General features: G+C 46.2%; 2 protein-coding genes across 16 annotated transcripts in view; one reads left to right on the plus strand and one right to left on the minus strand.

Annotated features, from left to right (window-relative positions):
* Nucleotides 1-5006, plus strand: part of CCZ1 (CCZ1 vacuolar protein trafficking and biogenesis associated) — a 28379-nt gene extending 23373 nt beyond the window's left edge. Inside the window, exons 13-15 of the mRNA XM_002744061.5 lie at nt 2550-2708; nt 3007-3134; nt 4668-5006. Coding sequence (XP_002744107.1) covers nt 2550-2708; nt 3007-3134; nt 4668-4723 — 343 coding nt within the window. The 3' untranslated portion in view covers nt 4724-5006. The remainder of the gene's footprint in view (nt 1-2549; nt 2709-3006; nt 3135-4667) is intronic.
* The window catches only part of RSPH10B (radial spoke head 10 homolog B), a 38876-nt gene continuing 14103 nt past the window's right edge, over nt 3145-27917 (minus strand). For 4 of the 15 annotated variants that reach the window (XM_035282784.3, XM_035282787.3, XM_035282780.3 and 1 more), the window contains 12 exons: nt 25321-25465; nt 24217-24338; nt 23248-23437; nt 20116-20230; nt 19535-19614; nt 18952-19100; nt 14435-14542; nt 13365-13508; nt 10367-10495; nt 8222-8315; nt 7132-7327; nt 5181-5569 (listed from right to left, as the gene is read on the minus strand). In XM_035282784.3, coding sequence (XP_035138675.1) covers nt 5389-5569; nt 7132-7327; nt 8222-8315; nt 10367-10495; nt 13365-13508; nt 14435-14542; nt 18952-19100; nt 19535-19614; nt 20116-20230; nt 23248-23437; nt 24217-24338; nt 25321-25465 — 1653 coding nt within the window. In that variant the 3' untranslated portion in view covers nt 5181-5388. Of the gene's footprint in view, nt 3364-5180; nt 5570-7131; nt 7328-7921; nt 8115-8221; nt 8316-10366; nt 10496-13364; nt 13509-14434; nt 14543-18951; nt 19101-19534; nt 19615-20115; nt 20231-23247; nt 23438-24216; nt 24339-25320; nt 25466-27917 lie in introns of those variants that run through there. The other 11 variants (XM_035282782.2, XR_013530088.1, XM_078357412.1 and 8 more) reach the window with 11 other exon arrangements.

Genomic DNA, 27917 nt, shown 5'->3' on the forward strand with positions numbered 1-27917 from the left:
TCTGGATACATTTGAGAAATGGTTAAAATGCTGTGGATTTCTGCATAAGCTCATGTTTTCAGTGTTCATGTTATTTCTATATGGTCTTACATAAGTGTGGGCCTTTAAGAGTGCAGAAGCAAGCGAAGGTGAAAGCACTTCTAGATTTTGTACAATGGTTTGTGATTGCTACTGTCAACAGCTTACATCTTTGTTGAGTTTTTTGTTGTTTTTGGTTTTTGAGACGGAGTTTCGCTTTTTCACCCAGGCAGGCTGGCGCAATCTCAGCTCACTGCAACGTCCATCCCCAGGGTTAAAGCAGTTCTGCCTCAGCCTCCGGAGTGGCTAGGATTACAGGCATGTGCCACCACCCCCAGCTCATTTTTATATTTTTAGTAGAGACGGGGTTTTGCCAGGTCTGCCAGGCTGGTCTTGAACTCCTGACCTCAGGTGATCCACTCAGCTTGGCCTCCCAAAGGGCTGGGATTATAGGGGTGCGCCACCATGCCCAGCTAACAGCTTACATCTTGACAGTGCTGCTGAATCATTGAATCCTTTGGCCATGAAAATGCCAGGTTTTCCTCTGTGAAGAGGAATAAGTGAGTTAAGTCGGTTTGGATCACGCAGGTTATGAACTAACAGATGGAAAGTGATAAAGTGTAGTGACTGTAAAGAACGTGTTACCTGTTCTTTTTGTTTTTTGGGTTTTTTTTTTTTTTGAGACAGGGTCTTACACTGTCATCCAGGCTGGAGTGCAGTGGTGCAATCATGGCTCCCTGCAGCCTTGACCTCCCTGGCTCAAGTGATCCGCCCACCTCAGCCTCCTGGGGAGCTAGGACTACAGGCATGCTAATGCTAATTTTTGGTAGAGACAGGATTTTGCCATGTTACCCAGGCTGATCTTGAACTACTCAGCTCAGGCGATCTTCCCTCCTTGGCCTCCCAAAGTGCTGGGATGATAGGTGTGAGCCACCACTCCTGGCCCCACATAGTGTTTTGAAGGTAGAACCTTATCCCTGATTTAAGAAGTTCCTTGTCTACCCAAACTACTAAATTTGCAATTCTTTCCAAACCTTTTAAAATCTTCCTCTTGCCAGTTTTTGTTGTCATTATGCTTTCCTTAGCTTTAGGGACCTACTAAAAACAAATTCTGGTTTTAGAAGAAGTTTCTTCTTATGTTCCTGGAAACTAAATCCTCCACGTTCTCTCTCTGCCTAGATGTAGAGTATTTCAGTAGTGCCCCACTTGTCCAGAGGTCAGATTTCCGGCACCCCCAGCCCTCCAGAACGTGGCTGCTAACCCCAAAGTAAGCAGAGGAGGCTTCTGAGCCCAGGGGTGGGGCTGCACTCAGGCTCCAGCCCAGGCCCCAGGGTGTGCATTGAGGGCACAGCTAGGGGAGGTGAGGGAGGTGCCCTGGGAGCGGCAAGGCCCCGCTTTTCCCGCTAGGTCCCAGAGGAGATCGCAGACTCTGACCTGGGCGGCAGTGTCGTGGCATTGCCCAGTCAGTTCAAGAAATGAAAAGGTATATTCCACTTAAAATGTCCATTAGACTGCGGTGGAAAAGGTGACTTCAGTAACAGTGCTTTCCGCTGGGGATGATGAAAAGCTTTGTGACGTATTGTCGTAGGCTTCGGTTACAAGGCAGGTTAATTTCCATGGGACTCCCCGTTCATTCCCCAGCACTGGGGGAGGAACGACACATTACTCTCCTAAATCAGGGTCAGCAGACTTGATAAGTATTTCAGACGTCGTGGGCTGTATGTAGATATATATGTTACAGCTACTCCACTTTCATTTTGGCGGGAAAGCAGACAACACATGAACATGTGGATATGGCAATGTTCCAGTGAAACTTTGTTTAGAAAAAGAGGGCCAGATGTGTCCCCAGGGTCATAGTTTGCTGACCCCTCCACTTGGGAACAAAGGCCTATATTGATTTCACTTACATTTTTTAAAAAGTGAACCAATAACCAAGTGACTACTATTTATAAAACAGCAGTTTTATAAATATTTTTGGTGTTTAAAAACATAAGCTCTCTGGAAAATTCTGTCATATGGAATACCTCCCCGCTCCATGCTGCTATCAAATAAGTTACTGTGGGATGAAGAGCCTGTTCCATGTTCACTTACTGAGATTCTTGAAGATCCAGCCATTGAAAATACAAGGCCTGAGCTGTACGTGTTTTAAGAATCTAGTTGTAGGCTGAGCACCGTGGCTCACGCCTGTAATCCCAGCACTTTGGAAAGCCAAGGCAGGTGGATCATGCCTGAGGTCAGGAGTTCAAGACCAGCCTGGCCAGCATGGGGAAACCCTGTCTCTACTAAAAATTTTTTAAAAATTAGTTGGGTGTGGTGGTGGGTGCTTGTAATCCCAGCTACTCAGGAAGCTGAGGCAGGAGAAATCGCTTGAACCAGGGAGGCAGAGGTTATAGTGAGCTGAGGTCACACCACCACACTCCAGCCCTGGTGACAGAGTGATACTCCATCTAAAAAAAAAGAATGTAGTTGTAGTCATATCATTTGGATCCAGCCTTCCGTTGTGTTACTGTTTTCATGACATGTTTTTACAGGTCTGAGAAAGAACCCCAGTTTAAGTTTATCTACTTCAACCACATGAATCTCGCCGAGAAGAGCACAGTTCACATGAGGAAAACGCCCAGTGTGTCACTCACTTCCGTGCACCCGGATTTAATGAAGATTCTTGGTGACATCAACAGTGACTTTACCAGGTGATTCCAGCAACTTCTCCAATCAGGTGTCCCCTTTCTAAGAAAAGACGTGGACGTTCCTTCAAAGCCAGATGATCCAGAGCCCTTTCCATCGGGCTCAGCTTGAACCACCTTCATGAGCGCCACTTCTAGACAGACCTGGGGGCCCTGAAGTCACTGGTTCCCTCACATGGGACCCCCTGAGCTTTTTAAATGTCAGGCACCCATTCCGTTCCCTGTTCTTGTTTTGGAATGCTTACTTTCACAGTCTAGCCATATGAGTAATAAACAATTGCATTTTGAAACTCTCCTCTTGCAGAGTGGATGAAGATGAGGAGATCATTGTGAAAGCCATGAGTGATTACTGGGTGGTTGGAAAGAAGTCTGATCGGCGGGAGCTCTATGTTATTTTGAATCAAAAAAATGCAAACCTGATTGAAGTAAACGGTAAGTAGGATTTGGTATTTTGGAAGAATTTTAATGCTGCAATTTAAAAGCTGTCTTTTCACCGCATTAAGAAACGTCATTCAAAAAACATAAGTAGAACAAATCCTGACTGTTGAGATTCTAAGCAAGTGCCTCTACTTCATTCATCCATTTTCTGTTCCTTGGGAAACTGACAAGACTTTCCCGTAGCACAGGAAACTGGACAGTGGCCAAAAGATTTTCTACAATGCTAAAAGAAAAAAAAAAAGTGACTTTACTGTGTATTTTTAAAATGTCCCTTTTTTTGGAGACAGGGTTTCTGTCATGCAGGCCAGCCTTGAACTCCTAGGCTCAAGCAGTCCTCCCACCTCAGCCTCCTGAGTAGCTGAGAGCACAGGTGTGTATCACCAAGGCATCCATCACCACACTCAGCTAATTTTTAAATTTTTATGTAGAGATGGGGTCTTACTATATGTTGCCCAGGCTGGGCTCAAACTCCAGGCCTCAAGCAATCCTCCAGCCTCCCAAGGAACTGGGATTTATTATAGGTGTGAGCTACCTTGCCCAGCCAAAAATGTCCTTTTTTAATATCCTGTGGTAAAAACATATCTTTTGTAGGGAGAAGCAGCCAGGTTCACCTAGCCGGTTATAACTATCCCTCTGTACACTGGCAGAATAAGGCAGACGTTTTCTCCCACCTTACTGCCACCAAGGTGGCCAGCCTTGTCCTTGGCATGAGGTGACCCAGCAGCTGCTCTGACAGCTCCGCTGCCCTGGAGAGAGGGGGCCTCACCTCAGCAGAGCTGCCCCGCCCTAGAGGTGGGTGTGGTGGTCAGGGGAGATGCCCACAGGTACACTATATGGAAATTTGATGTAAGTGTCTTCCCCCTGCCCCCTCAGGCATACTGAATTTTTCTCTTTATATTAATATTGTTGTTAGTAAGATCAAAATCATGACCCCTCTGTGGAGCCCTTGGCCTGCAGTTCAAGGTTGCTGTCAGTTTTTATGTTCTTCCATCAGCTCTCCCAAGATGACATCATCATTAGCCTTGTGCTTCTAACCCCCTCACCTGAGTATACTGGGCACCTCTTTTCCCTTCTTTTCTCTACTTCTTGTCACAGTGGCCCACACCTATAATCCTAGCACTTTGGAGGCTGAGGTGGGCAGATCACCTGAGGTTAGGAGTTTGAGACCAGCCTAGCCAACATGGTGAAACCCTGTCTCTTAAAAAAAAAAAAAAATACAAAACTTAGCCAGGCACGATGGCATGCACCTGCAGCTACTTGGAAGGCTGAGGCAGAAGAATCGCTTGAACCCAGGAGGCTGGAGGTTTCAGTGAGCTGAGATCATGCCATTGCACTCCAGCCTGGGTGACAGAGCTAGACTCTGTCTCAAAGAAAAAAAAAAAAAATCTTGCCTGGTGTTCTGGTATTTAAGGTCAAAATCAATGCAAACATCCCCAGTTTTACTTGAAAACAACTTAATTATATATCATGTAACCTTTTCAGTAAAAGCCTCTCTTCCTTCCTCACTGCTGTCTGTCCTTTTTGCAGAAGAGGTCAAGAAACTGTGTGCAACGCAGTTCAACAACATCTTCTTCTTGGATTGACTGATAATGGCTCATCGAAAGCATATTTTAAACTCAGCAAACATTCTGTTTACCATTGCAAGTTACTTGTCATGACTGACTGCGTTGATCACAAGGGTAAAGCAATACGTGCTTTGAAGAATCCAATTTCTACTCGGTCTGCTAATCTGAGGTTTTTAGATTTTAAATATTTATGTGGAATTCATTAAAGGTAGTTGACTATATCTCTATCATTCCATTCTTTTGACATTATGTGAATATTTTACTGGAAAATAAGACTAATAAATTGTTAAGATTTTTAAAATCCTGGTTTCCTGTTGAGTCTCTCTCCTGTTGCCTATTTGGAGATTATACCGGCCAGCAGGTCCTTGACCCAGACTGGAACGCAATGGCTCGCTGCAGCCTCAACCTCCTGGGCTCAAGCAATCCTCCCACCTCAGCCTCGCAAGAAGCTAGGACCACAGGCAGACACCACCACTCTCAGCTTATTTTTTAATTTTGTAGAGACAGGGTCTCACTATAGGCTGGTCTCAAACTCCCATGACTTCAGCCATGTAGGAAAGCTGAGATGCAGTGGACCAAGGCGGTATTCTAAAACACCACGAGTACAATGCTCAGAACTGTAATGCTCAGGAAATCTCACAGCACCTGCCGTCCAAAGCCTCTGTGCATGTCCTTGTGGCTCACTACTTTTTCTTCTTCTTGCTGGCGGTGGTCTTGGCTGACAGGGGCACAGTCACATCCTCCTTGGGAGGGCCCAGGATGAGGTGAGAGGACGACACGTCTGCTGGCTCCTTGATCACAGTGATGTCAACCTCATAGTCTTGTCTCTTGGCCTCTTCCTCTCTCAAGATAAAGCTATTCAGCCTAAAAGCAAACATGAGAAGGTAGTTCTTTCCCCCGACCTCTGCCCACCTCGAAATTGCAAAACCAGTTTTATGCTATTTACAGTATACAGCCCTTCATACCTGCATTTCACAATGTATATAAACAAAACTACAAAACATTTTTTGAGGTGAGTTTCATTCTTGTTGCCCAGGCTGGAGTGCAGTGGTGCCATCTCGGCTCACTGCAACCTCTGCCTCCTCAGTTCAAGTGATTCTCCTCCCTCAGCCTCCCGAATATCTGGGATTATAGGCTTCTGCCACCATGTCTGGCTAATTTTTCCATCCCGTCCCCTGGCTGCCAGTCATCTCTTCATACAAAAAGTCATAGGCCAGGTGTGGTAGCTCAAGCCTGTAATCCCAGCACTTCGGGAGGCCTTGAGTGGAGGGGGATAGATCACTTGAGTCAGGAGTTCGAGACCAGCCTGGCCAATATGATGAAACCCCATCTCTACCAAAAATACAAAAATTAGCCTGGCACAGTGCAAGCACCTGTAGTCCCAGCTAATTGGGAGGCTGAGGCCGGGTAATCACTTGAACCCGGGAAGCAGAGGCTGCAGTGAGCCGAAACACCACCACTGCACTCCAGCCTGGGCCACAGAGCAAGATTACATCTCAAAAAAAAAAAAAAGACAGTCATTACATCAGAGTCCACACGTCTTAGAAGCTCTTGGGTCAAGAACTAGAAAATGGCTGGGTATGGTGCTCCCCCTGTAATCCCAGCACGCTGGGAGGCCAAGGCAGGTAGATCAATTGAGTCAGGAGTTCGAGAGCAGCCTGGCCAACATGGTGAAACCCTATCTCTACTAAAAATTCAAAAATTAGCTGGGCATGGTGGCGCATGCCTGTAATCCCAGCTACTCAGGAGGCTGAGGCAGGAAAATCGCTTCAACCTGGGAGGCAGAGGTTTTAGTGAGCTGAGATCATGCCACTGCCCTCCAGCCTGGGCGACAGTGAGACCCTGTCTAAAAATATATATATATATATGAGAAACCAAGACCAAATATTAGAACAAAAAATGCTCCCATTACCCCATTACTTAGGAAGTTACAAAGGCATCAGAAGCTCTGCCAGAAACCAGGAACAAAGATGAAATACTCATTCATTTTTTCTTTTTGAGATGCAGTTTCGCTCTTGTTATCCAGGCTGGAGTGCAATGGCACCATCTCGGCTCACCGCAACCTCCGCCTCCTGGGTTCAGGCAATTCTCCTGCCTCAGCCTCCTGAGTAGCTGGGATTACAGGCATGCGCCACCATGCCCAGCTAATTTTTTGTATTTTTAGTAGAGACAGGGTTTCACCATGTTGACCAGGATGGTCTCGATCTCTTGCCCTCGTGATCCATACACCCTGGCCTCCCAAAGTGCTGGGATTACAGGCATGAGCCACCGCGCCCGGCTACTGATTCCTTTTTATCACAAAGATGCCCTTAGGAAGTTATAGGCTTGTCCTGAAAGCACTTGGTCCTGATGCATTCTGGCAGCTGTGGAAGATGGGAAAGAGAGACAGCAGCTCTTGAAGGAGAGGAGGGACCTCATCAAGTTACCTTGCTTTCAGTTTGTCATCCTCCTTCCGTTGCTGGGCCTGTGCTGTGCTCTGTAACCTGTTCTCCCTTATTTTCTGCTTGATCACTTCTTCACGTTTATATGCATGAAAGAGCGTGTTCACGAAAAAGACGTACATGTTATTGACCCACATGTTGAACTCTTCCTTTTGATCATCCTTGGGTCTTTCATAATTCTCTGGAATAGAGTTTTATGAAGCTGAACACGAATACAATCCTGCTGTAAATTGGGACTCTGCATGTTTTTTCGCGTTCTGCCCCTTCCTCTGGTGGGCCCCCTTCTCCTCGGCAAGGCGAGGGGAGAGGAATGAGAATGCTGTTTCCATGACTACCTGAAACAAGCAGGGGCTCAGTAGACCTGGCTGGGATTGTCAACCTTCCCTTTGAGTTTCCTGCTACCTCTGAGGCAGTCTCTCTCTGTCACCCAGGCTGGAATGTAGTGGCGTGATCTCGGTTCACTGCAACCTCCACCTTCTGGGTTCAAGCGATTCTCATGCCTCAGCCTCCCGAGTAGCTGGCACTACAGGTGTGCACCACCACACTATGCTAATTTTTGTATTTTTAGTAGAGACGGGGTTTCACTATGTTGGCCAGGCTGGTGTCGGACTCCTAAACTCAGGTAATCCACCCGCCTTGGCCTCCCAAAATGCTGGGATTACAGGCATGAGCCACAGCATGTGGCCACCTTTTTTTTTCTCCTAAATATCTTAAGAATTTGGGCTTTCTGAAGTGTTAATTTACCATGTTTCAAGGAGGAAAAAAAATACCTGGTTCTTGCTTACCTGTTTTTTTTTTTTTTTTCTTTTGAGACAGGGTCTTGCTCTATCACCCAGGCCGGAGTGCAGTGACGTGATCATGGCTCACTGAAGCCTCAAGGAACTCCTGGGCTCAAGTGATCCTCCCGTCAGGATCTCTGGAGCCCCAGAGTTCAAGTCCAGCCTGGACAACATAGCAAGACTCTCCCTCTAAGAAAAGCAAAGTGAAAAAAAGAAGGTTGTAAAATTGTATAGACATTATACAATTCATAAGCAACAGTTTGTAAATATTAAAGTTCTGTAATTAAAACACTCACCGCTCTGAGATGAAAAAAAGGTGATCCCTTTTCCAGGAGATTTAAAATTCATTTTGGAAGTTCTTTCATCACTTAGAGACTTCTTCATCTTGGGCTTTTACCGTTTAAAAAAAATCATAAAGCAAAATATTACTTTTATATCATCGTGGGCTAAAACTACAATAAATTAGAACATTTTCTAATTTAGAAAGGCTGTTCTTGAGCTTATTTGACTTCTTTTTTGCCTTATTTTTTTGACACGGAGTCTCGCTCTGCCTCCCAGGTCCAAGCAATTCTCTGCCTCAGCCTTCCAAGTAGCTGAGATTACAGGCTATACTACTTTGTGTATTTTTAGTAGAGATGCGTTTCACCATCTTGACCAGGTTGGTCTTGAACTCCTGACCTCATAATCCACCCACCTTGGCCTCACAGGTGGGAGGATTAATGCTGGGATTACAGGCGTGAGCCACCTTTTTTTTTCTTCTTTTTCTTTTTCTTTTTCTTTTTTTTTTTTTTTTTTTTTTGAGACGGAGAATCACTCTGTCGCCAGGCTGGAGTGCAGTAACATAATCTCTGCTCACTGCAGCCTCCGCTCCCAGGTTCCAGCAATTCTCCTGCCTCAGCTTCCCAGGTAGCTGGGATTACAGACAATTGCCACCATGCCCAGCTAATTTTATATTTTTAGTAGAGACAGTTTCACCATGTTGGGCAGGCTGGTCTCAAACCTGACTTCAGGTGATCCACCCACCTTGGCCTCCCAAAGCGCTGGGATTACAGGCGTGAGCCAGTGCCTGGCCAATTTGATTCTGAATAACATATTGATATTTAGGCTATTAAAGAAATGAAAAACAGAATTACTGTATTTACTGAAAGGCTCTCAAAAAAAATGTGAAGACTTGAAAATATCCCCGCAGTCTATTGGGAAAGTATTTATTATATACAGTTAGCCATACTTAGATTCATATATTAATAGCTCTAATTATTATTATTATTTGAGACAGAGTCTCACTCTATTGCCCAGGCTGGAGTGCACTAGCATGATCTCAGATCTTGGCTCACTGCAACCTCTGCCTCCCATGTTCAAACGATTCTCCTGCCTCCGCCTCCCAGGTAGCTGAGATTATAGGCACCTGCCAACACACGTGGCTAATTTTTGTATTTTCTAGTACAGACTGGGTTTTGCCATGTTGGCCAGGCTGGTCCCAAACTCCTGACCTCAAGTGATCTGCCTGCCTCAGGCTCCCAAGGTGCTGGGATTACAGGCATGAGCTCCTGGCCTAATGGGTTTAATTACCATGTATATGCCCCAACTCCCACATTTCCACCTCCAACTGGAGTTTGCCCTTGAACTCAAGTCTTATCTCCAGCCGTGCCACTTGGGTCTCAATTCAGGCACCTTAAGCTTAACATGCCCAAAACCAAGCATTTAATTTTGCTCCCAAAACTCACCCCCCTGCCTCCGTCCGCCACCTCATAATAAATGGCAACTGTGTTCTGCCAATGCTCAGCCCAAAAATCTTAGACTCAGCTTTGCCTTCTCTTGCCCTCTCAAACCCTGCACCCTTCAAAACACCTCAGACCTCAGGTCCCAGTCACCCGCCTTGGTCCCAGTCACCACTGCCTCCCACCAGGACAGTTCCAAGAGTCCCTCACTGGTTTGTCCAATGAAGCCACAAAGCTTCCTGATGCCTCTGCTCAGACGGTATCCTGTGCCATCCCATCTCACCCAGAATAAACTCTAGGGCCTCTCCCTGGCCAGATGTGCTTCCTGTCACTCAGACCTTGTAAGTGGGAATAAGTGTAGCTTGTGGTAACAGGTGCAAATTCTGCCTGGGTACAAACCCCCAGCTCCACTACTTACTGGTTATGTGACTGTGGGCAAGTTACTGAGCTTTTCTGGGCCTGGGTTCCCTCCTAGAGAGAAATGCTGTACCTGAAGGTCATCGGGGTGCTAAGCTAGTCCCTGGGGACTGCTTGGTGCCTGGGAAACACCTACAAATGCTATGGCTGCTGCTCACTTGCTGCTGTCTCCCCTCCTCCCTGGAACGTAAAGTCCACGAGAGCATGGGCTTTGTATTCACCACTAGGTCCCCAGCATATGGAAGACAGCTCTTTACATAGAAGGCACTTGGCAGCAGATGTCTACAGTTAGTTGTCAAGACAAACCTCTGATTTCCTTATCTTGTTAATATCAGGCCAGGGTCCTAACTTGCTGGAAGACGACTTGGCACTGTCAGAGTGAGCAGCATCCAATTCGTGGCTCATGACCTCCTTGGGACTCTTGTTCTGGGCATCCTAAGAATGCACACATGCATCAGAGGGCTTCTGGTTTCCATAGAGATCCATACATGCAAACACACAAGCACACGCACACACTATTTTAATGGCGTGTAACTGATTTACAATGAACTACACATAAAGTGTACTCTTTAATGTGTTTTCACATATCTGAACCTGTGAAACCATCACCTCAGTCAAGACAGTGAACAGAGGCAGGCACAGCGGCTCATGCTGTAATCCCAGCACTTTGGGAGGCTGAGGTGGCCAGATCACTTGAGCCCAGGAGTTCAAGACCAGCCTGGGCAACCGAGCGAGACCCCCAGCTCTAAAAAAATAAATAATGAGCCAGGCACCTTGGCTCATGCCTTTAATCCCAGCACTTTCGGAGAACAAGGTGGGCAGACCACCTGAGGTCAGGAGTTCAAGACCACCCTGGCCAACATAGTGAAATCCTGTCTCTACTAAAAATACAAAAAAGTAGCTGGGTGTGGTGGTGCATGCCTGTAATCCCAGCTACTCCAGAGACCGAGGTAGGAGAATCACTTGAACCCGGGAGGCAGAGGCTGTAGTGAGCCAAGATTGTGCCACTGCACCTGAGCCCGGGCAACAGATCAAGATTTTGTTTCAAACACACACACACGTTCACACACACACAGTGAACTTTTAAGTACGCAGCCCGATGTTCCTTATTCATGTGAAGGCTTCTCTACTCTGGTGATTGGGAATGCAAAGTACCCCCATCCCTGTGTGAGTCCTTGAGGTTCCTCCCCTTCTTCCTGGCGGCTCCTGCCCTGGCCTCCAGCTGCTCCCTCACAGGTGTGCACACCCAGCTGGTAGCTCACAGGGGGCCTTCTGTACATCTCTGGCACTGGCTGTCCCTATCCATAGAACCCTTCCTCTGTGGAAGAAAATTCTACCTTTACCTCCCAAAATCACTAGAGTGTGTGAAACTCCAGTGAGCAGAGCAAGAAGGATGGGCATTAATAAATTTAAAGCGGAGCCTTGCTATGAACTCTAAATCACAGTCCCAAATTGTTGGTCAAAAGGGAGCTGCTGCTGACATGAACATTCAGTTTCCTTTTTTTTTTTTTTTTTTTGGACAAAGTCTTGCTCTGTCACCAGACTGGAGTGCAGTGGCAGGATCTCGGCTCGCTGCAACCTACACCTCCCGGTTCAAGTGATTCTTCTGCCTCAGCCTCCCAAGTAGCTGGGACTCCAGGTGCACACCACCATGTCCAGCTAATTTTTGTATTTTTAGTAGAGACAGGGTTTTACCATGTTGGCCAGATGGTCTGGAACTCCCAACCCTGTGATTCCCCCCACCCACCTTGGCCTCCCAGAGTGCTGGGATTACAGGCATGAGCCACCATTCCTGGCCTTTTTTTTTTTTTTTTTGAGACAGTCTCACTCTGTCACCCAGGCTGCGGTGCAGTGGCACAATCTTGGCTCACTGCAACCTCCACCTCCCGGGTTCAAGCAATTCATTCCCTGCCTCAGCCTCCTGAGTAGCGGGGATTACAGGCAGACACCTGTCACCACATCCGGCTAATTTTTGTATTTTTATTAGAGACGGGGTTTCACCATATTGGCCAGGCTGGTCTTCAACTCCTGACCTCGTGATCCACTCGCCTTGGCCTCCCAAAGTGCTGAGATTATAGGCATGAGCTACCACACCTGGCCTCCAGTGTATTTTTAGTAGATAAGGGGTTTCCTGACCTCAAGTGATCTGCCCACCTTGGCCCTTCCAAAGTGCTGAGATTACAGGTGTGAGCCCCTGTGCCCAGCCTGAGTGTCCATCTTTGTGAGCAAGCCCTGGGGACCTGTTTAGCATCCTGAGCAGACTCAGGAACTGTGCCTCAACAGATCTGCTCTTGGGTAGGCTTTCGACTCTCAGAAACACTAGATCCATATAACAAAACATCTCTTAGTAAAATACCTCTGATTTGTTAATGTGTGTTCTAGTGGTCCACCCGGCACATCGGTATGTACTCTGACCATTATGAAATGTCTGCTGTGGCTAGGAGTCCACTTTCTGGATCACGGCCAGGAAACACATTTTCCCTACCTTAAGAAAAAAAAATATATACACTTTCAAAATGTGAAAAAGACATCTTGGCCGGGCATGGTGGCTCATACCTGTAATCCCAGCACTTTGGGAGGCCGAGGCAGGATGATCACTTGATCTCAGGAGTTTGAGACCAGCCTGGGCAACGTGGCAAAACCCCATCTCTACAAAAAAAAAAAAAAATACAAAAAGGCCAGTCACAGTGACTGAGACCTGTTATCCTAGCAGTTTGGGAGGCCAAGGCAGGTGGGTCATCTGAGGTAAGGAATTCAAGACTAGCCTGGTCAACATGGTAAAACCCAATCTTTACTAAAAATGCAAAAAATTATCTGGGCATGGTGGCACATGTCTATAATCCCAGCTATTCAGGAGGCTGAGGCAGGAGAATTCCTTGAACCCAGGAGGCAGAGGTTGCAGTGAGCCAAGATTGTGCCACTGCACTCCAACTTGGGCAACAGAGCGAGACTCTGTTTCAAAAAAATAAACAAATAAATAAATTAGCTGGGTGTGGTAGCACGTGCCTGTAGTCCCAGCTACTCAGGAGGCTAAGGTGGGAAGAGCGCTTGAGCTCAGGAGGTCAAGGCTGCAGTGAGCCGTGATGGCCCCACTGCACTCAAACCTGGGTGACAGAGTAAATCCCTGTCTCAAAATACAGGAAATACAATTTTAAAAAATAAAAAGGAAAGACTTCTTAAATTACTTTCTGGAAGGGTTACTAAAACCCAAGATGGTTTTAAGGATGGTTTAACCATTCCAGAATAAAGCTGCTCCTTACTCTGAAATTCTAAGATTATCTAATTCTAAGATATTATGTGTTACCTGATTTAATATTGTATAAATATTTTCATATTTATTTCCAGACACATCATCACCTGGAACATTTGCATAGGATTTAGTCATTTGGTCAGTAACACAGATAAATGCAAAGCTTAAGAGCGCTTCAAAGAATTCCAGGAAAACCAGCTGAAATAAAAGAAAACAGAGGGATTCCATCATTCTGACACATTTGGAGGTTGAGCATTGATAGGTGTTCATCTCCTGACATCTGAATACGCACACATGTGCACACACAGAGACATGCACAGACACACACACACACAGACATGCACGCCGACACACATGCACACTGTTTTATGTACTTGTGTTCAGACTGCTTTCAGTCAAATCTTGGTTCTTAGGCTGGTCACAGTGGCTCACATCTGGTAATCTCAGCACTTCAGGAGGCTGAGGCAGGAGGATGATTTGAGACCAGCCTGGGCAACATAGTGAGACCCTTTCTCTACAAAAAATTGCTTTTAAAAAATCAGCTGAAGGCCAGGCGTGGTGGCTTATGCTTGTAATTCCAGTACTTTGGGAGGCCGAGGCAGGTGGATCATTTGAGGTAAAGAGTTTGAGACCAGCCTGGGCAACACAGTGAAACCCCATCTCTACAAAAAATACAAAAAAAAAAAAAAATCAGCAGGGTGTGGTGGTGGGTGCCTATAATCCCAGCTACTCAGGAGGCTGAGGCAGGAGAATCGCTTAAACCCATGAGGCAGAGGATGAAATGAGCCAAGATCACGCCACCGCATTCCATCCTGGGCAGCAGAGTGAGACTTGGTCTCAAAAAAAAAAAAAGTTAGCTAAGCATGGTGGCACACACTTCTGGTCCTAGCTCTTCAAGAGGGCGAGAGGCAGAAGGATCACTTGAGCCCAGGAGTTGGAGGCTGCAGTGGGCTACGATTGAGCCACTATAAGCTAGCCTGGGCAACAGAGCAAGACCCTGTCTGTAAATTTTAAAAAGGCTAATGAAAAAAAAAGAAAAAAATCTTTGTTCTTAGTTCTTGGTATCCACAGCAAAACCAACAGCCTGAATTGGAACTGTACATTTGTGACGGCTCTTTACAAACCTCAGGTTCCAAGTTGCTGTCAATTCCATCATAGATGAAAGGATTATCCTCTGCTATGACCTCCAAAAATTTAGTTGCTGTTAATTCCTTATTTATCATTTTAAAGTCCTGTAAACAAAAAATGAAACCATAACTACCTATAATTGCAAACAGCTATGTATTTTAATGTCAATTTATATCAATACAATAATTTAAGACAATTTACCAGAAATTAATAACTTTTTTCTGTTTGAGAGACAGAATCTCACTCTGTCACCCAGGCTGGAGTGTAGTGGTGTGATCTTGGCCCATTGCAACCTCCACCTTCTGGGTTCAAGCAATTCTCCTACCTCAGCTTCCCAAGTAGCTGGGACTACAGGCGTGTGCTACCACGTCCAGCTAATTTTTGTATTTTTTAGTAGAGATAGAGTTTCACAATGTTGGCCAGGCTGGTCTCGAACTCCTGATCTCAACTGATCTGCCTGCCTCGGCCTTCCAAAGTGCTAAGATTACAGTCGTGAGCCACTGTGCACAGCCAGAAAATAATATCTTAAAGACTGATAATTTTGAAAAGCATTCTGGATTAAGGGTATTTATGGCCAGGCATGGTGACTCACACCTGTAATCTCAATCTTCTGAGGCTAAGGTGGGAAGATCACTTGAACCCAAGAGATGGGGACCCGCCTGGGTAACATAGCAAGACCCTGTCTCTACAAAAAAATTAAGATGTGGGCTGAGCATGGTGGTGTATGCCTGCAGTCCTGGCTAATCAGGAGGCTGAAGTGGGAGGATCACTTAAATCCAGAAGTTTGAGGCTACGGTGAGCTGTGATCACAACACTGCACTCTAGCCCAAGTGACAGAGCAAGACCCCATCTTAAAAAACAAACCAAACCCCAGCACCCCTATACACACATCGGTATTTACTTCTCTACCCCTTCCCTAGTACCTCCAAAGTAAAAATAAAGTATTTTTTGGCATCAGAATAGGACACAGAATATGGTCCAGGTGTGAATTTTTTTTTTTTTTTTTTTTTTTTTGAGACGGAGTCTCACCCTGTCACCCAGGCTGAAGTGCAATGGCCTGATCTCAGCTTACTGCAACCTCCGCCTCCTGGGTTCAAATGATTGTCCCGCCTCAGCTTCCTGAGTAGCTCAGATTACAGGGCCAACCCACCATGCCCAGTTATTTTTGTATTTTTAGCATAGACAGGGTTTTACCATGTTGTCCAGGCTGGTCTTGAACTCCTGACCTCGTGATCCGCCTGCCTCAACCTCCCAAAGTGCTGGGATTACAGGAGTGAACCACCACGTTGGCCTCAGGTATGAAATAATAACACAATGCTGGAGGCTGAAAAGCACGTACAGAAACAACGTACTACATAACAAAACGAACTTTCCCATAGAATAACTGACATAAAGAAGAGTTAAGCTCCTACAGCACTGGTTAAAGTCACAGTTTCCAAGAACCTATCAATAATATTAAGCAAGGACTTACTGTACTCAAATGTTCAGGTTTCACTATTTTTTTAAAAAATCACTCTACTGACCAGCCTGGGCAACATAGGGAAACCCCGTCTCCCTAAAACTACAAAAATTAGACCGGCGTGGTGGCGCATGCCTATAATCCCAGCTACTTGGGAGGTTGAGGCAGGAGAATTGCTTGAACCAGGGGGCAGAGGTTGCAGTGAGCCGAGATCATGCCACTGCACTTGTCTGGGAGACAGAACAAGACTCCATCACAAAAAATAAATACATAAAATCACTCACACCAAGAACCAGGAAGATCTCAAACTGAATGAAAAAAAGAGAATACACAGATGCCGTCACCAAGATGGCAGCAGTGCTACAATTGACTAACAAAGATTGTAAGACAGTCATTACAAAAATGCTTCAGTGAGGCCGGGTGTGGTGGCTCATGCCTCTGATCCTAGCGCTTTGGGAGGCTGAGTTGTGTGAATCACCTGAGCTCAGGAGTTTGAGACCAGCCTGGGCAACATGATGAAACCCCATCTCTACTAAAATACAAAGAAATAGCTGGGCGTGATGACACGCACCTGTAATCCCAGCTACTCGGGAGGCTGAGGAAGGAGACTCGCTTGACCCAGGAGGCGGAGGTTGCAGTGAGCTGAAACCGTGCCACGGCACTCTAGCCTGGGTGATAGAGCAAGACTCCACCTCAAAAAAAAAAAAAAAAAAAAAAAGCTTCAATGGACAATTGCAAACATGCTTGAAACAAATGAAAAAATAGAAAGGGCCAGGTGCAGTGATTCACACCTGTAATTCCACCACTACAGGAGGCTGAGGCAAAAGGATTGCTTGAGTCCAGGAGTTTAAGACCAGCCGGGAAACATGGCAAGAACCTGTCTCTACAAAAACTAGAAAAATTAGCTGGGCATGGTGGTGCACACATGTAGTCCCAGCTACTAAGGAGGCTGAAGTGGGAGGATCACGAGCCAAGACTGCGCCACTGCACTGCAGTCTGGGTGACAGGGGGAGACCCTTGTTCATAAAAACAAAACTATTTTCCTACAGTTAGACACAAGGTTATTATCCGTTTTCCATATGTATACAACATAATGAAATTTGTAAAAACACTCTATTATTAGTATTTGATTCTGTTTCTTGTATTCTCACAAATACAAATTAAAAGTATCATGGAACAGGCAGGGCACAGTGGCTCACGCCTGTAATCCCAACACTTTGGGAGACCGAGGCAGATCACAAGGTCAAGAGATTGAGACCATCCTGGCCAACAGAGTGAAACCCCGTCTCTACCATAAATATAAAAATTAGCTGGGTGTGGTGGCACACACCTGTAGTACCAGCTACTCGGGAGGCTGAGGCAGGAGAACTGCTTGAGCCCGGGAGGCAGAGGTTGCAGTGAGTTGAGATCACGCCACTGCACTCCAGCCTGGTGAAAGAGCGAGACTCCATTTAAAAAAAAAAAAAAAAAAAATGTATCATGATATCATGGAACAAAAACAACCAACACTATGAGAACATCGTATCAATAAGATGTTGTCACTATTTTCCCAAGTAATAACCATTAAAAATACCTATATCGGGGCCGGATGCGGTGGGTCACGCCTGTAATCCAATCACTTTGGGAGGCTGAGGTGGGTGGATGATGAGGTTAACAGATCGAGAACACCCTGGCCAACATGGTGAAACCATCTTTCCAAAAAAACAAAAAGTCTTTTTTGATAAACTGTATTTTTAAAGCTCATTCATCCTCCTCACGTCCTTCCTTTTAGATAGAGTTTTGCTCTTGTTACCCAGGCTGGAGTGCAGTTGTGGGACCTCAGCTCATTGCAACCTCTGCCTCCCGGGTTCAAGCAATTCTCCTGCCTCAGCCTCCCAAGTAGATGGGATTTCAGGCTCCTGCCACCAGGCCTGGCTAATTCTTTTGTATTTTTAGTAGAGACAGGTTTCACAGTGTTTACCAGGCTGGTCTCGAACTCCTGACCTCAGGTGATCCACCTGCCTTGGCATTCTGAAGTCCTTCCTTCCTTTTTTTAAAGATTTCAGTTGGCTTTATTGCTCTTCTAGGAGCAGACAACACTTCAGTTCATCAAACAAAGTGTTTCTTCGTTTTCCTGTTTTGTTTTTCTTATTTTTTCTTCTTATTATTATTTTTTAATTCACCAGGCACAACCGCGTTACCACCTTTTTGGTTTTTCTTGGGACTTTTTTGAGACAGGGCCTCACTCTGTCAGCCAGGCTAGAATGCAGTGGCACGATCACAGGCTTACTGCAGCCTCCCAAGTAGCTGGGACTATAGGTGTGCACCACCACGCCCAGCTAAGTTTTTTTTTTTTTTTAATTTTCTGTAGGCAGGGGAGTCTCACTATGTTGCCCAGGCTGGTCTTAAACTCCTAAGCCCAAGTGATCCTCCTGCCTTGGCCTCCCAAAGTGCTGAAATTACAGGTGTGTGCCACGGCACTCGGCCCCAACTTCCTTCAAATGGCTGGATCTGCATGAGTAAAGATATTGTAGGCCAGGTGGGTGAGGTGGCTCACGCCTGTAATCCCAGCACTTTGGGAGGCTGAGGCGGGTGGATCACCTGAGGTCAGGAGTTCGAGACCAGCCTGGCCAACATGGTGAAAACCCATGTCTACTAAAAATACAAAAATTAGCTAGGCATGGTGGTAGGCACCTATAATCTCAGCTACTCGGGAGGCTGAGGTAGGAGAATCACTTGAACCCAGCAGGTGGAGGTTGCAGTGAGCTGAGATCATGCCACTGCACTCCAGCCTGGATGACAAGAGCAAAACTCAATCTCAAAAAAAGATATTGTAAGCCACAAGCCATTATCTTGCCCTAATCTTCAAGCACATCCAGCAGATGACGGCTCTGTTCCTTCCACAACCATAGACCACTCTTCTGCCAAGAGAATCAGTAAACATTCAATGGTCATGAAAATGCACCCAGATCTTCAGCTGATTGTTTGCATATCATAGCTAGAATATCGTGCCTTTCTTTCATTAAAATCAAAGTGCTTGTAAGTAGAAAGTCAATATCAAACTTAGGTGGTTACTTTCAGCATCCAGAGGAAGTGTCTCGTCTTCATGGTAAGCTCATGGGGAGGTGCCGCGCTGGGTCTGCAGTAAGCTAGATAAATCTCCCAGCACTTACTGATGTAACTCATAGAGTAGAGTGTCCGCTGCTGCTCACAGAATAGATTGCCTAAAAATATGACATTCAAAAAATGGTTACAGATTTATCTTTGGAGAAAAGAAAAGGCGGTAAATATAATTCTTTTGTCTTTGATTTTTTCCAAGACAGAGTTTTGCTGTTGCCCAGGCTACAGTGCAATGGCACGATCTCGGCTCACTGCAACCTCCACCTGCTGGGTTCAAGCGAATCTCCTGCCTCAGCCTTGCCAAGTACCTGGGATTACAGGCATGTGCCACCACACCTGGCTAATATTTTGTATTTTTGGTAGAGATAGGGCTTCGCCATGCTGGCCAGGCTGGTTTTGAACTCCTGACCTCAGGTGATCCACCCGCCTCAGCCTCCCACAATGCTGGGATTGCAGGTATGAGCCACCGCACCCACCCCCTACTTATATTTTGAGAAAATAATGGCAGTAAATATAATTCTATTGGTTTTGTATTCACCTTTTACCTGGCAGGCATTTGGACGAATGTTCTGGGTCATCAGTTTTGTAAAACACAAGAAGAGCGATGGGCTTCTCTTTCTGTGATAATGATCAAAAGATATCATAGTTACTTCTCTTCCAAAAGAGGGAATTCCCTTCTCCTTGAGCATGGGCGAGACTTAATAATTTCATTCTAAGGTATAGAGTATATAAAGGGAAGGCTGGGCACTGTGGCTCCCGCCTGTAACCCCAGCACTTTGGGAGACCAAGGCAGGCAGATCACTTCAGGTCAGGAGTTCAAGACTAGCCTGGCCAGCATGATGAAATTCCATCTCTACTGAAAATACAAAAAATCAGCTGGGTGTGGTGGTGCGTGCCTATAATCCCAGCTTCTCGGGAGGCTGGGGCAGGAGAATCACTGGAACCTGGGAGGCGGAGATTGCAGTGAGCCAAGGTCACGCCACTGCATTCCAGCCTAGGCGACACAGCAAGACTACACCTCAAAAAATAAATGGCTGCCGAAGAAAAGAGGGCACTATGACAATAATACCGCTTGGCTGTGTCCTGTCCCCCAACGAGGAGCCAATAAGTAGTACTTACTGGAATTCTTCATGATAAATGTGGTACGCCAAATGCAGGAGATAATTCAAAAATGTTCTCAAAAGTATTGTTGTAAATGGAGAATGGATTTCTTCAACTGGTATGTCATTATTGGCTAAAATAAGAAAATTGGAGAGGATGCCTGGGATATGCTGGAACCTTCTATTTTATTTGCTCCTGGTATACAATTCAAAGAACAGGACGGGACAGAGTACTTATTGCAGAATGCTCTGAACATATATAAGCGTCCAGCTAAAAATTTAAAACCCTGTGAAAGCCAGGCATGGTGGCTCATGCCTGTAATCCCAGGACTTTGGGAGGTTGAGGCAGACAAACTGCCTGATGTCAGGAGATCAAGACCAACCTGGGCAACGTGGCAAATCCCTGTCTCTATTAAAAATACAAAAACTTAGCCGAGCATGGTGGCGTGTGCCTGTAATCCTAGCTTCTGGGGAGGCTGAGGCTGGAGAATCGCTGGAACCCCAGAGGCGGAGGTTGCAGTGAGCCAAGATCGAGCCACTGCACTCCAACCTGGGTGACAGAGTGAGACGCCAACTCACACAAAAAAATAGTCACTCTGGCTGGCTCCTTTACAAGACATCTTGTCCCAGTGTTTTCCAGAGTAGTCTGAGACGCAATATGATGAGTGCTGCTAATTCTAAATGAATTTTAAGTATGGTTCAAACACTAAACTTTGAAGTAAATGGGAACTTTTTCCAATACTTTATTTTTCAAGTGGATAATTTGAAGCTTTTAACTCTGTTTCCCAGAATTCAGCTGAAAGAAGTCAAACCTCCAAAGCTGTTAAATTTAATCACATCAACCTCCCAGTTTGAAATCAAGACCAATCCTGAGACTACTTAAGGCCTTTTCTAGACTCTTCCAAGACATTGCTGATTATCTTCACCTTTTTTTTTTTTTTTTTTTTTTTTTTGAGACAGCGTTTCGCTCTGTCGCCCAGGCTGGAGTGCAGTGACGCGATCTCAGCTCACTGCAACCTCTGCCTGCCAAATTAAAGCAATTCTCCTGCCTCAGCCTCCCGAGTAGCTGGGACTACAGGGGTGCACCAACACGCCTGGCTAATTGTTGTATTTTTAGTAGAGATGGGATTTCACCATATTGGCCACGTTGATCTTGAACTCCTGACCTCATGATCCACCCACCTCAACCTCTGAAACTGCTGGAATTACAGGCAGGAGCCACTGCACCCAGCCTTTTGAGACAGAGTCTCACTCTGTCACCTAGGCTGGAAATCTTGACTTACTGCAACCTCCATCTCCTAGGCTCAAGCAATTCTACTGCCTCAGCCTCCCACTGAGTAACTGAGGCTGCAGGCGCATGCCACCACACCTGGCTAATTTTTGTATTTTTAGTAGAGATAGGATTTTACCATGTTGGCCAGGCTGGTCTCACACTCCTGACCTCAAGTGATCCAGCCACCTTGGGTCCCAAAGTGCTGGGATTATAGGTGGAAGCCACCACTCCTGGCCATCTCCCCATTTCTGACCTGACAATTGAGGGCTTTTTTACTATAGATCGGTGGTCTGGGGAGAGAGGGAGGCAAACTTTCCGTAAAGGGCCAGAGAGTAAATATTTCAGGCTTGTTGGTCCAGACAATCTCCATCACAACCCCTCAGCTGTGGTGCTTTAGGGAAAGGTAGTCACAGACACATCAGCAAACGGGCATGTCTGTGTTCCAGTAAAGCATGATTTAGGGGAACAGGGGGTGGGCTGGCTGGATTTCACCCCGGGGCCATGCGTTGCTGGCCCTGCTGTAGCTGACCTCCTACCACTGCTGTTTCGTCATAAAACTGTCTCTTCAAGTACATCATCATCACCAGGGGAACAAGACCTCGTGATGATTTCTGGAACACTTCTCCCAACCTAGGCCCTCCCCACTCCCTCCACATTTCCTAACTGGTTTCCAGGTGACATTGTGATACTGCCCTTTAAACCAGCGGTCCCCACCCCTTTTAGCACGGGGGACCGATTTTGTGGAAGACAATTTTTCCATGAATGGTGGGAAGGGGTAGGAGGTTGTTGGTTTCAGGATGATTCAAGTGCATCACAATTACTGTGCACTTTATTTCTATTATTATTATTATTTTGAGACGAAATCTCACTCTGTCGCCCAGGCTGGAGTGCATTGGCACGATCTCCGCTCACTTCAACCTCTGCCTCCCAGGTTCAAGCGATTCTTCTGTCTCCGCCTCCCGAGTAGCTGAGACTACAGGCACATGCCACCACACCCAGCTAATTTTGTGTTTTGTATTTTTAGTAGAGACAGGATTTTACCATATTGGCCAGGGTGGTCTTGAACTTCTGACCTAGTGATCTGCCTGCCTTGGCCTCCCAAAGTGCTGGGATTACAGGTGTGGCCACTTTATTTCTATTATTACTACACTGTAATACAAAATGAAACAATTGTACAAATCACCATCATGCAGAATCAGTGGGAGCCATGATCTTGTTTGCCTGCAGCTAGATGGTTCCATCTGGCGGTACCGGGAGACAATGACAGAACGCCTGGTATTGGATTCTCATAAGGAACGCGCAACCTAGATCCCACTCACGTGCAGTTCACAGGATTCATGCTCTTACAGAATCTAATACTGCTGCTGATCTGCAGGAGGCAGAGCTCAGGCGGTAATGCCAGTGATGGGGAGCAGCTATAAAAACAGATCAAGGGGCCAGACGCAATGGCTCACACCTGTAATCCCAGCACTTTGGGAGGCCAAGGCGGGGGTGGATCACAAGGTCAGGAGTTCGAGACCAGCCTGGCCAACATGGTGAAACCCCATGTCTACTAAAAATACAAACGTTAGCTGGGCATAGTGATGCACGCCTGTAATCCCAGCTACCTGGGAGGCTGAGGCAGGAGACTCGCTTGAATCTGGGAGGCGGAGGTGGCAATGAGCCAAGATAGTGCCAGTGCACTCCAGCCTGGGTTACAGAGCAAGACTCCATCTCAAAAAAAAAAACACACAGATGAAGATTCACTTGCTTGCCCACTGCTCACATTCCACTGTGCAGCCTGGTTCCTAACAGGCCACAGACCAGTACTGGTCCAAGGCTCAGGGGTTGGAGACCCCTGCTTTAAACCAAAAGATGTGAAGGACCTGGAATACTCACCACTTAATATCCTGTCCATATCAGCAACAGTTAGTTTGTGGTGATGAAATTTGCAATCCTTTAGAAATCTCCAGAAGTGAAGCTTTGTCATCAGAAAGGTATTATCCAGAGAGTGGTCGCATCCCAGGCTGCTATAAAAGCTATAGATTCTTCTTAATTCTGTAATGTTTCTTAAGACAGCGTATTCTACCTGAAAGGAAGCAAGCCATGCGTGTCTTAATCCTGCGGAGTAAGAACAAAAGGTGGCCAGGCACAGTGGCTCAATCCTGTAATCCTACCACTTTGGGAGGCCAAGGCAGGAGGATCACCTGAGGTCAGGAGTTCAAGACCAGCCTGGCCAAGATCGTAAAACCCTATCTCTACTAAAAATACAAAATTAGCTGGGCATGGTGGCAGGCGTCTGTAATCCCAGCTACTCAGGAGCCTGAAGCAGGAGAATCACTTGAACTCGGGAGGTGGAGGTTACAGTGAGCCAAGATCGCACCACTGCACTTCAGCCTGGGTGACATAGCAAGACTCTGTCTCAAAAAAATAACAAAAGAAAAATCTCAATTCAACTGAATAAACATGTATAGTCTACCCGATCTAAAGCATTGTTCCATGCCTGGCACAGTGGCTCATGCCTGTAATCCCAACACTTTGGGAGGCCAAGCCAGGCAGATCACCTGAGGTCAGGAGTTCGAGACAACCTTGGCCAACATGTTGAAACCCATCTCTACAAAAATATAAAAATTAGCCAGGCATAATGGCGGTTGCCTGTAATCCAAGCTACTCAGGAGGCTGAGGCAGGAGAATTGCTTGAACCCAGGAGGCAGAGGTTGCAGTGAGCCGAGATCATGTCACTGCACTCCAGCCTGGGCGACAGAGCAACACTCTGCCTCAAAAAAAAAAAAAAACATTCAACACGGGACAGCAGCTGCCAGCTATATTTCCCCAGGATGAAATTGATAGCAATAAAAAGGATTTTACCTGCTTCTTTTCTTCAGGTTGGACTGTCTCAGGGTACATGTTCAGGAGCAAATTTAAATCCAGCTCAAAGCTTGATCCCAACACAGAATGACTTTCACTGCCATCAAGCTTTCTGATCAGTTCTAACGAATAAAGGCAAAAGCAGGGGATGATTATGGTTTGGTGGTTGTTTTTGTTTTGTTTTTCTGAGACAGGACCTCACTCCGTTGCACAGGCTGGAGTGCAGTGGCACAACCTCAGCTTACCACAAACTCTGCCTCCCAGGCTCAAACAATCCTTAGCCTCCCGAGTAGCTGGACTGCAGACATGTGCCATCATGGCCAGCTAATTTTTCTGTTTTTTTTATTGACACGGGGTTTTACCATGTTGCCCAAGTCTTGAACTCCTGAGCTCAAGCGATCTACCTGCCTTGGCCTCCCAAAGTACTGAGATTACAGGCATGAGCCACCATGCCCATCCTTGGAGGTAATTATGAAAAGCAATGTTAAAATTTCTCAATGTTATGTCACAGTGATTTCTCACCAAACTGAGATATGAAAGTATTCCAAAAAGCTACTAAGAAAGCAGGTGGGCACAGTGGCTCATGCCTGTAATCCCAGCACTTGGGGAAGCCAAAATGGGAGGTTAAGGCTGCAATGAGCTATGATCACACCCCATCACTCCAATCTGGGCAACAGAGAGATCCCATCTCTAAAAAAACATTTTTTAAAGCAGTTGCTAGCCAGGCACGATGGCCTGCACCTGTAATCTCAACATTTTGGGAGGCCGAGGCAAGATGACTGCTTGAGGACAGGAGTTTGAACCAGCCTCGACAACATAGCGAGACCCTGTCTCTACAAAAAGTTTAAAAATTATCCAGGCATGGTGGTGCATACCTGTATTCCCAGCTAATGGGGAGGCTGAGCCCAGAAGTTTGAGGCCGTAGTGAACAGTGAGCGTATCACTGCATTCCAGCCTGGGTGACAGCGTAAGACTCTGTCTCAAATTTAAAAAAAAGTTCCTCACAGAGGACTCCTGTTTTCTGAAGTGTTTGGTGTAATTTCACGAGTGGACACCATGGATAGAAACAGATGAATATTATTTCAACAGGTGAACGCTTCCTACCGGCACTCTCAGACAATCTTTGGGCAACTCCTGAAGACAGGTCCTGGCAGCTGATGAATTCAACTTTGAGATCTGGAAACCCAGCTATGTGGTCATTGGAGAATTCGCCTTTGAACACACGCCCATTCTTGAAAGTTAATTGGCCCTGCAGACAGAAAAACAACTTTGTGCAGTTTAGAAAGAGTTTTTGCCAGGCGAGGTGGCTCACGCCTGTAATCCCAGCACTTTGGGAGGCCGAGGCGGGTGGATCACCTGAGGCTGGGAGTTTGAGACCAGCCTGACCAACATGGAGAAACCCCATCTCTGCTAAAAATACAAAATTAGCGGGGCGTGATGGCACATGCCTGTAATCCTACCTACTCGGGAGGCCAAGGCAGGAGAATCGCTTGAACCCAGGAGTTGGAGGTTGCAGTGAGTCAAGATTGAACTACCCTACTCCAGCCTGGGCAACGAGAGCAAAACTTCATCTCAAAAAAAAAAAAAAAAGAAAGAAAGAAAGAAAGAAAAAGTTTTCTTAGAAAAACACTGGTAAATGTACATCAATAGCTTTTTCAAGAGTTTGGAGCTTTTTGTTTGAAGACATGCTCCACATATCATCAGGCTCCTGGGGTCTCATACACTGTATAAGTCCTCTCTCTCTACCTCCCCTTTCTATGGCTCCTCCTCTCTCTCTGTATCTGCCCCACAACTTTTCTGCAATTTTAAGCACCTCTAGGCCACAGAATGTGTCTTATTAAACTAGGCTACTGACCAGCAGAATGCCCATCACACAAGAGACTCTTCGATTTTTTTTTTTTTTAAGACAGAATCTTGCTCTGTCCTCCAGGCTGGAGTGCAGTGTCATAATCTTGGCTCACTGCAACCTTCGCCTCCTGGGGTTCAAGGGATTCTCCTTCCTCAGCCTCCCGAGTAGCTGGGATTACAGGTGCCCACCTCCATGTCTGGCTAATTTTTGTATTTTTAGTAGAGATGGGGTGTTTGCCTAGGCTGGTCTCAAACTCCTCACCTCAAGTGATCCGTCTGCCTCAGACTCTCAAAGTGCTGGGATTACAGGCATGAGTCACCACGCCCGGCCAAGACTCCTGCAGATTTGTCAAACCCAGGTCAATAGACAGTTACTGATTCAAAATGGGCAAATGACCCAATTTGGCTCTGTAAAATCAAAGACATTTGTAAAGAGCTCTTATAAAGAGTTCCTCCTTTTTGGACCAGGCACAGTGGCTCATGCCTGTAATCTCAGCACTTGGAAGGCCAAGGTGGGCGTTATCAGAAGGTCAAGAGATCGAGACCATCCTGGCTAACATGGTGAAACCGCATGTCTACTAAAAGTATAAAAATCAGCCTGGCATGGTGGCACACACCTGTAGTCCACACTCAGGAGGCTGAGGCAGGAGAACAGCTTGAACACAGAGGCAGAGATTGCAGTAAGCTGAGACTGCACCACTGCACTCCAGCCTGGGCAACAGACCAAGACTCTATCTCAAGAAAAAAAAAAAAAAAGTTCCTCCTTTTCTTCTAGATAGTATGGTACACGGATGTGAAGGCTGGAACCATAGCAGCCATCCTGCAGTCATGAGGGAGGAAAACCGCAAGGGTGAAAGTGACATAGTGGGAGATATTATGGACAGACGGAAGAGAAATCCTGACAGCACTGAGTTGCTGAGTCAAACCAACCCTGAAGCCTGCATTATTCAGTATTATACCTGGTAGATGACACTAGATTGTCTGTTACTTGCAAACCAAAGCCACCCTTACACACACACACACGCACAGAAAAAACTAATTAAATAACCACTAAATATACAGGAAATCAAAGACCATTGAAAATATTTTGCCGGGCACAGTGGCTCATGCCTGTAATCCCAGCACTTTGGGAGGCTGAGGTAGGAGGATCACTTGAGGCCAGGAGTTCAAGACCAGCTTGGCCAACATTGTGAAACCTCCGTCAGTACTGAAAAAAAAAAAAGAAAAGAGCCTGGGGTAGTGGCGGGTGCCTGTAATCCCAGCTACTGGAGAGGCTGAGGCACAAGAATAGCTTGAACTCAGGAGGTGGAGGTTGCAGTGAACCAAGATAGTACCACTGCACTCCATCCTGGGGGACAGAGCGAAACTCTGTCTCAAAAACAAAACAAAACAAAACAAAAAAAGTCATGTAATCACCTTAGCAAAACAGTTAAGTTATCCTATGCAAAATGGACAATGCAATTTGATGGAGAATGACATGATGCCTTTTGTGAAAAGGAGTTCTGGAGGTGGACGGTGGTGCTGGTTGCTCAACAGTGTGAACACACTTAATGCCAATGAGTTGTGCGTTTACAAATAGTTAAGATGGTAAATCGTCTTTTTTTTGAGATGGAGTTTCACTTTGTTGCCCAGGCTGGAGTGCAGTGGCGTGATCTCAGCTCACTGCAACCTCAGCCTCCCAGGTTCAAGTGATTCTCCTGCCTCAGCCTCCCCAAATTGCTGCTACTACAGGCAACCACCAGGTCCAGCCAAAATTTTTTGTATTTTTCGTAGAGACAGGATTTCACCATGTTGGCCAGGCTGATATGGAACTCCTGACCTTAGGGGATCTGCCCACCTCGGCCACCCAAAGT

This window comes from Callithrix jacchus, chromosome 2, assembly GCF_049354715.1.
Source record: "Callithrix jacchus isolate 240 chromosome 2, calJac240_pri, whole genome shotgun sequence".
Taxonomy (NCBI): domain Eukaryota; kingdom Metazoa; phylum Chordata; class Mammalia; order Primates; family Cebidae; genus Callithrix; species Callithrix jacchus.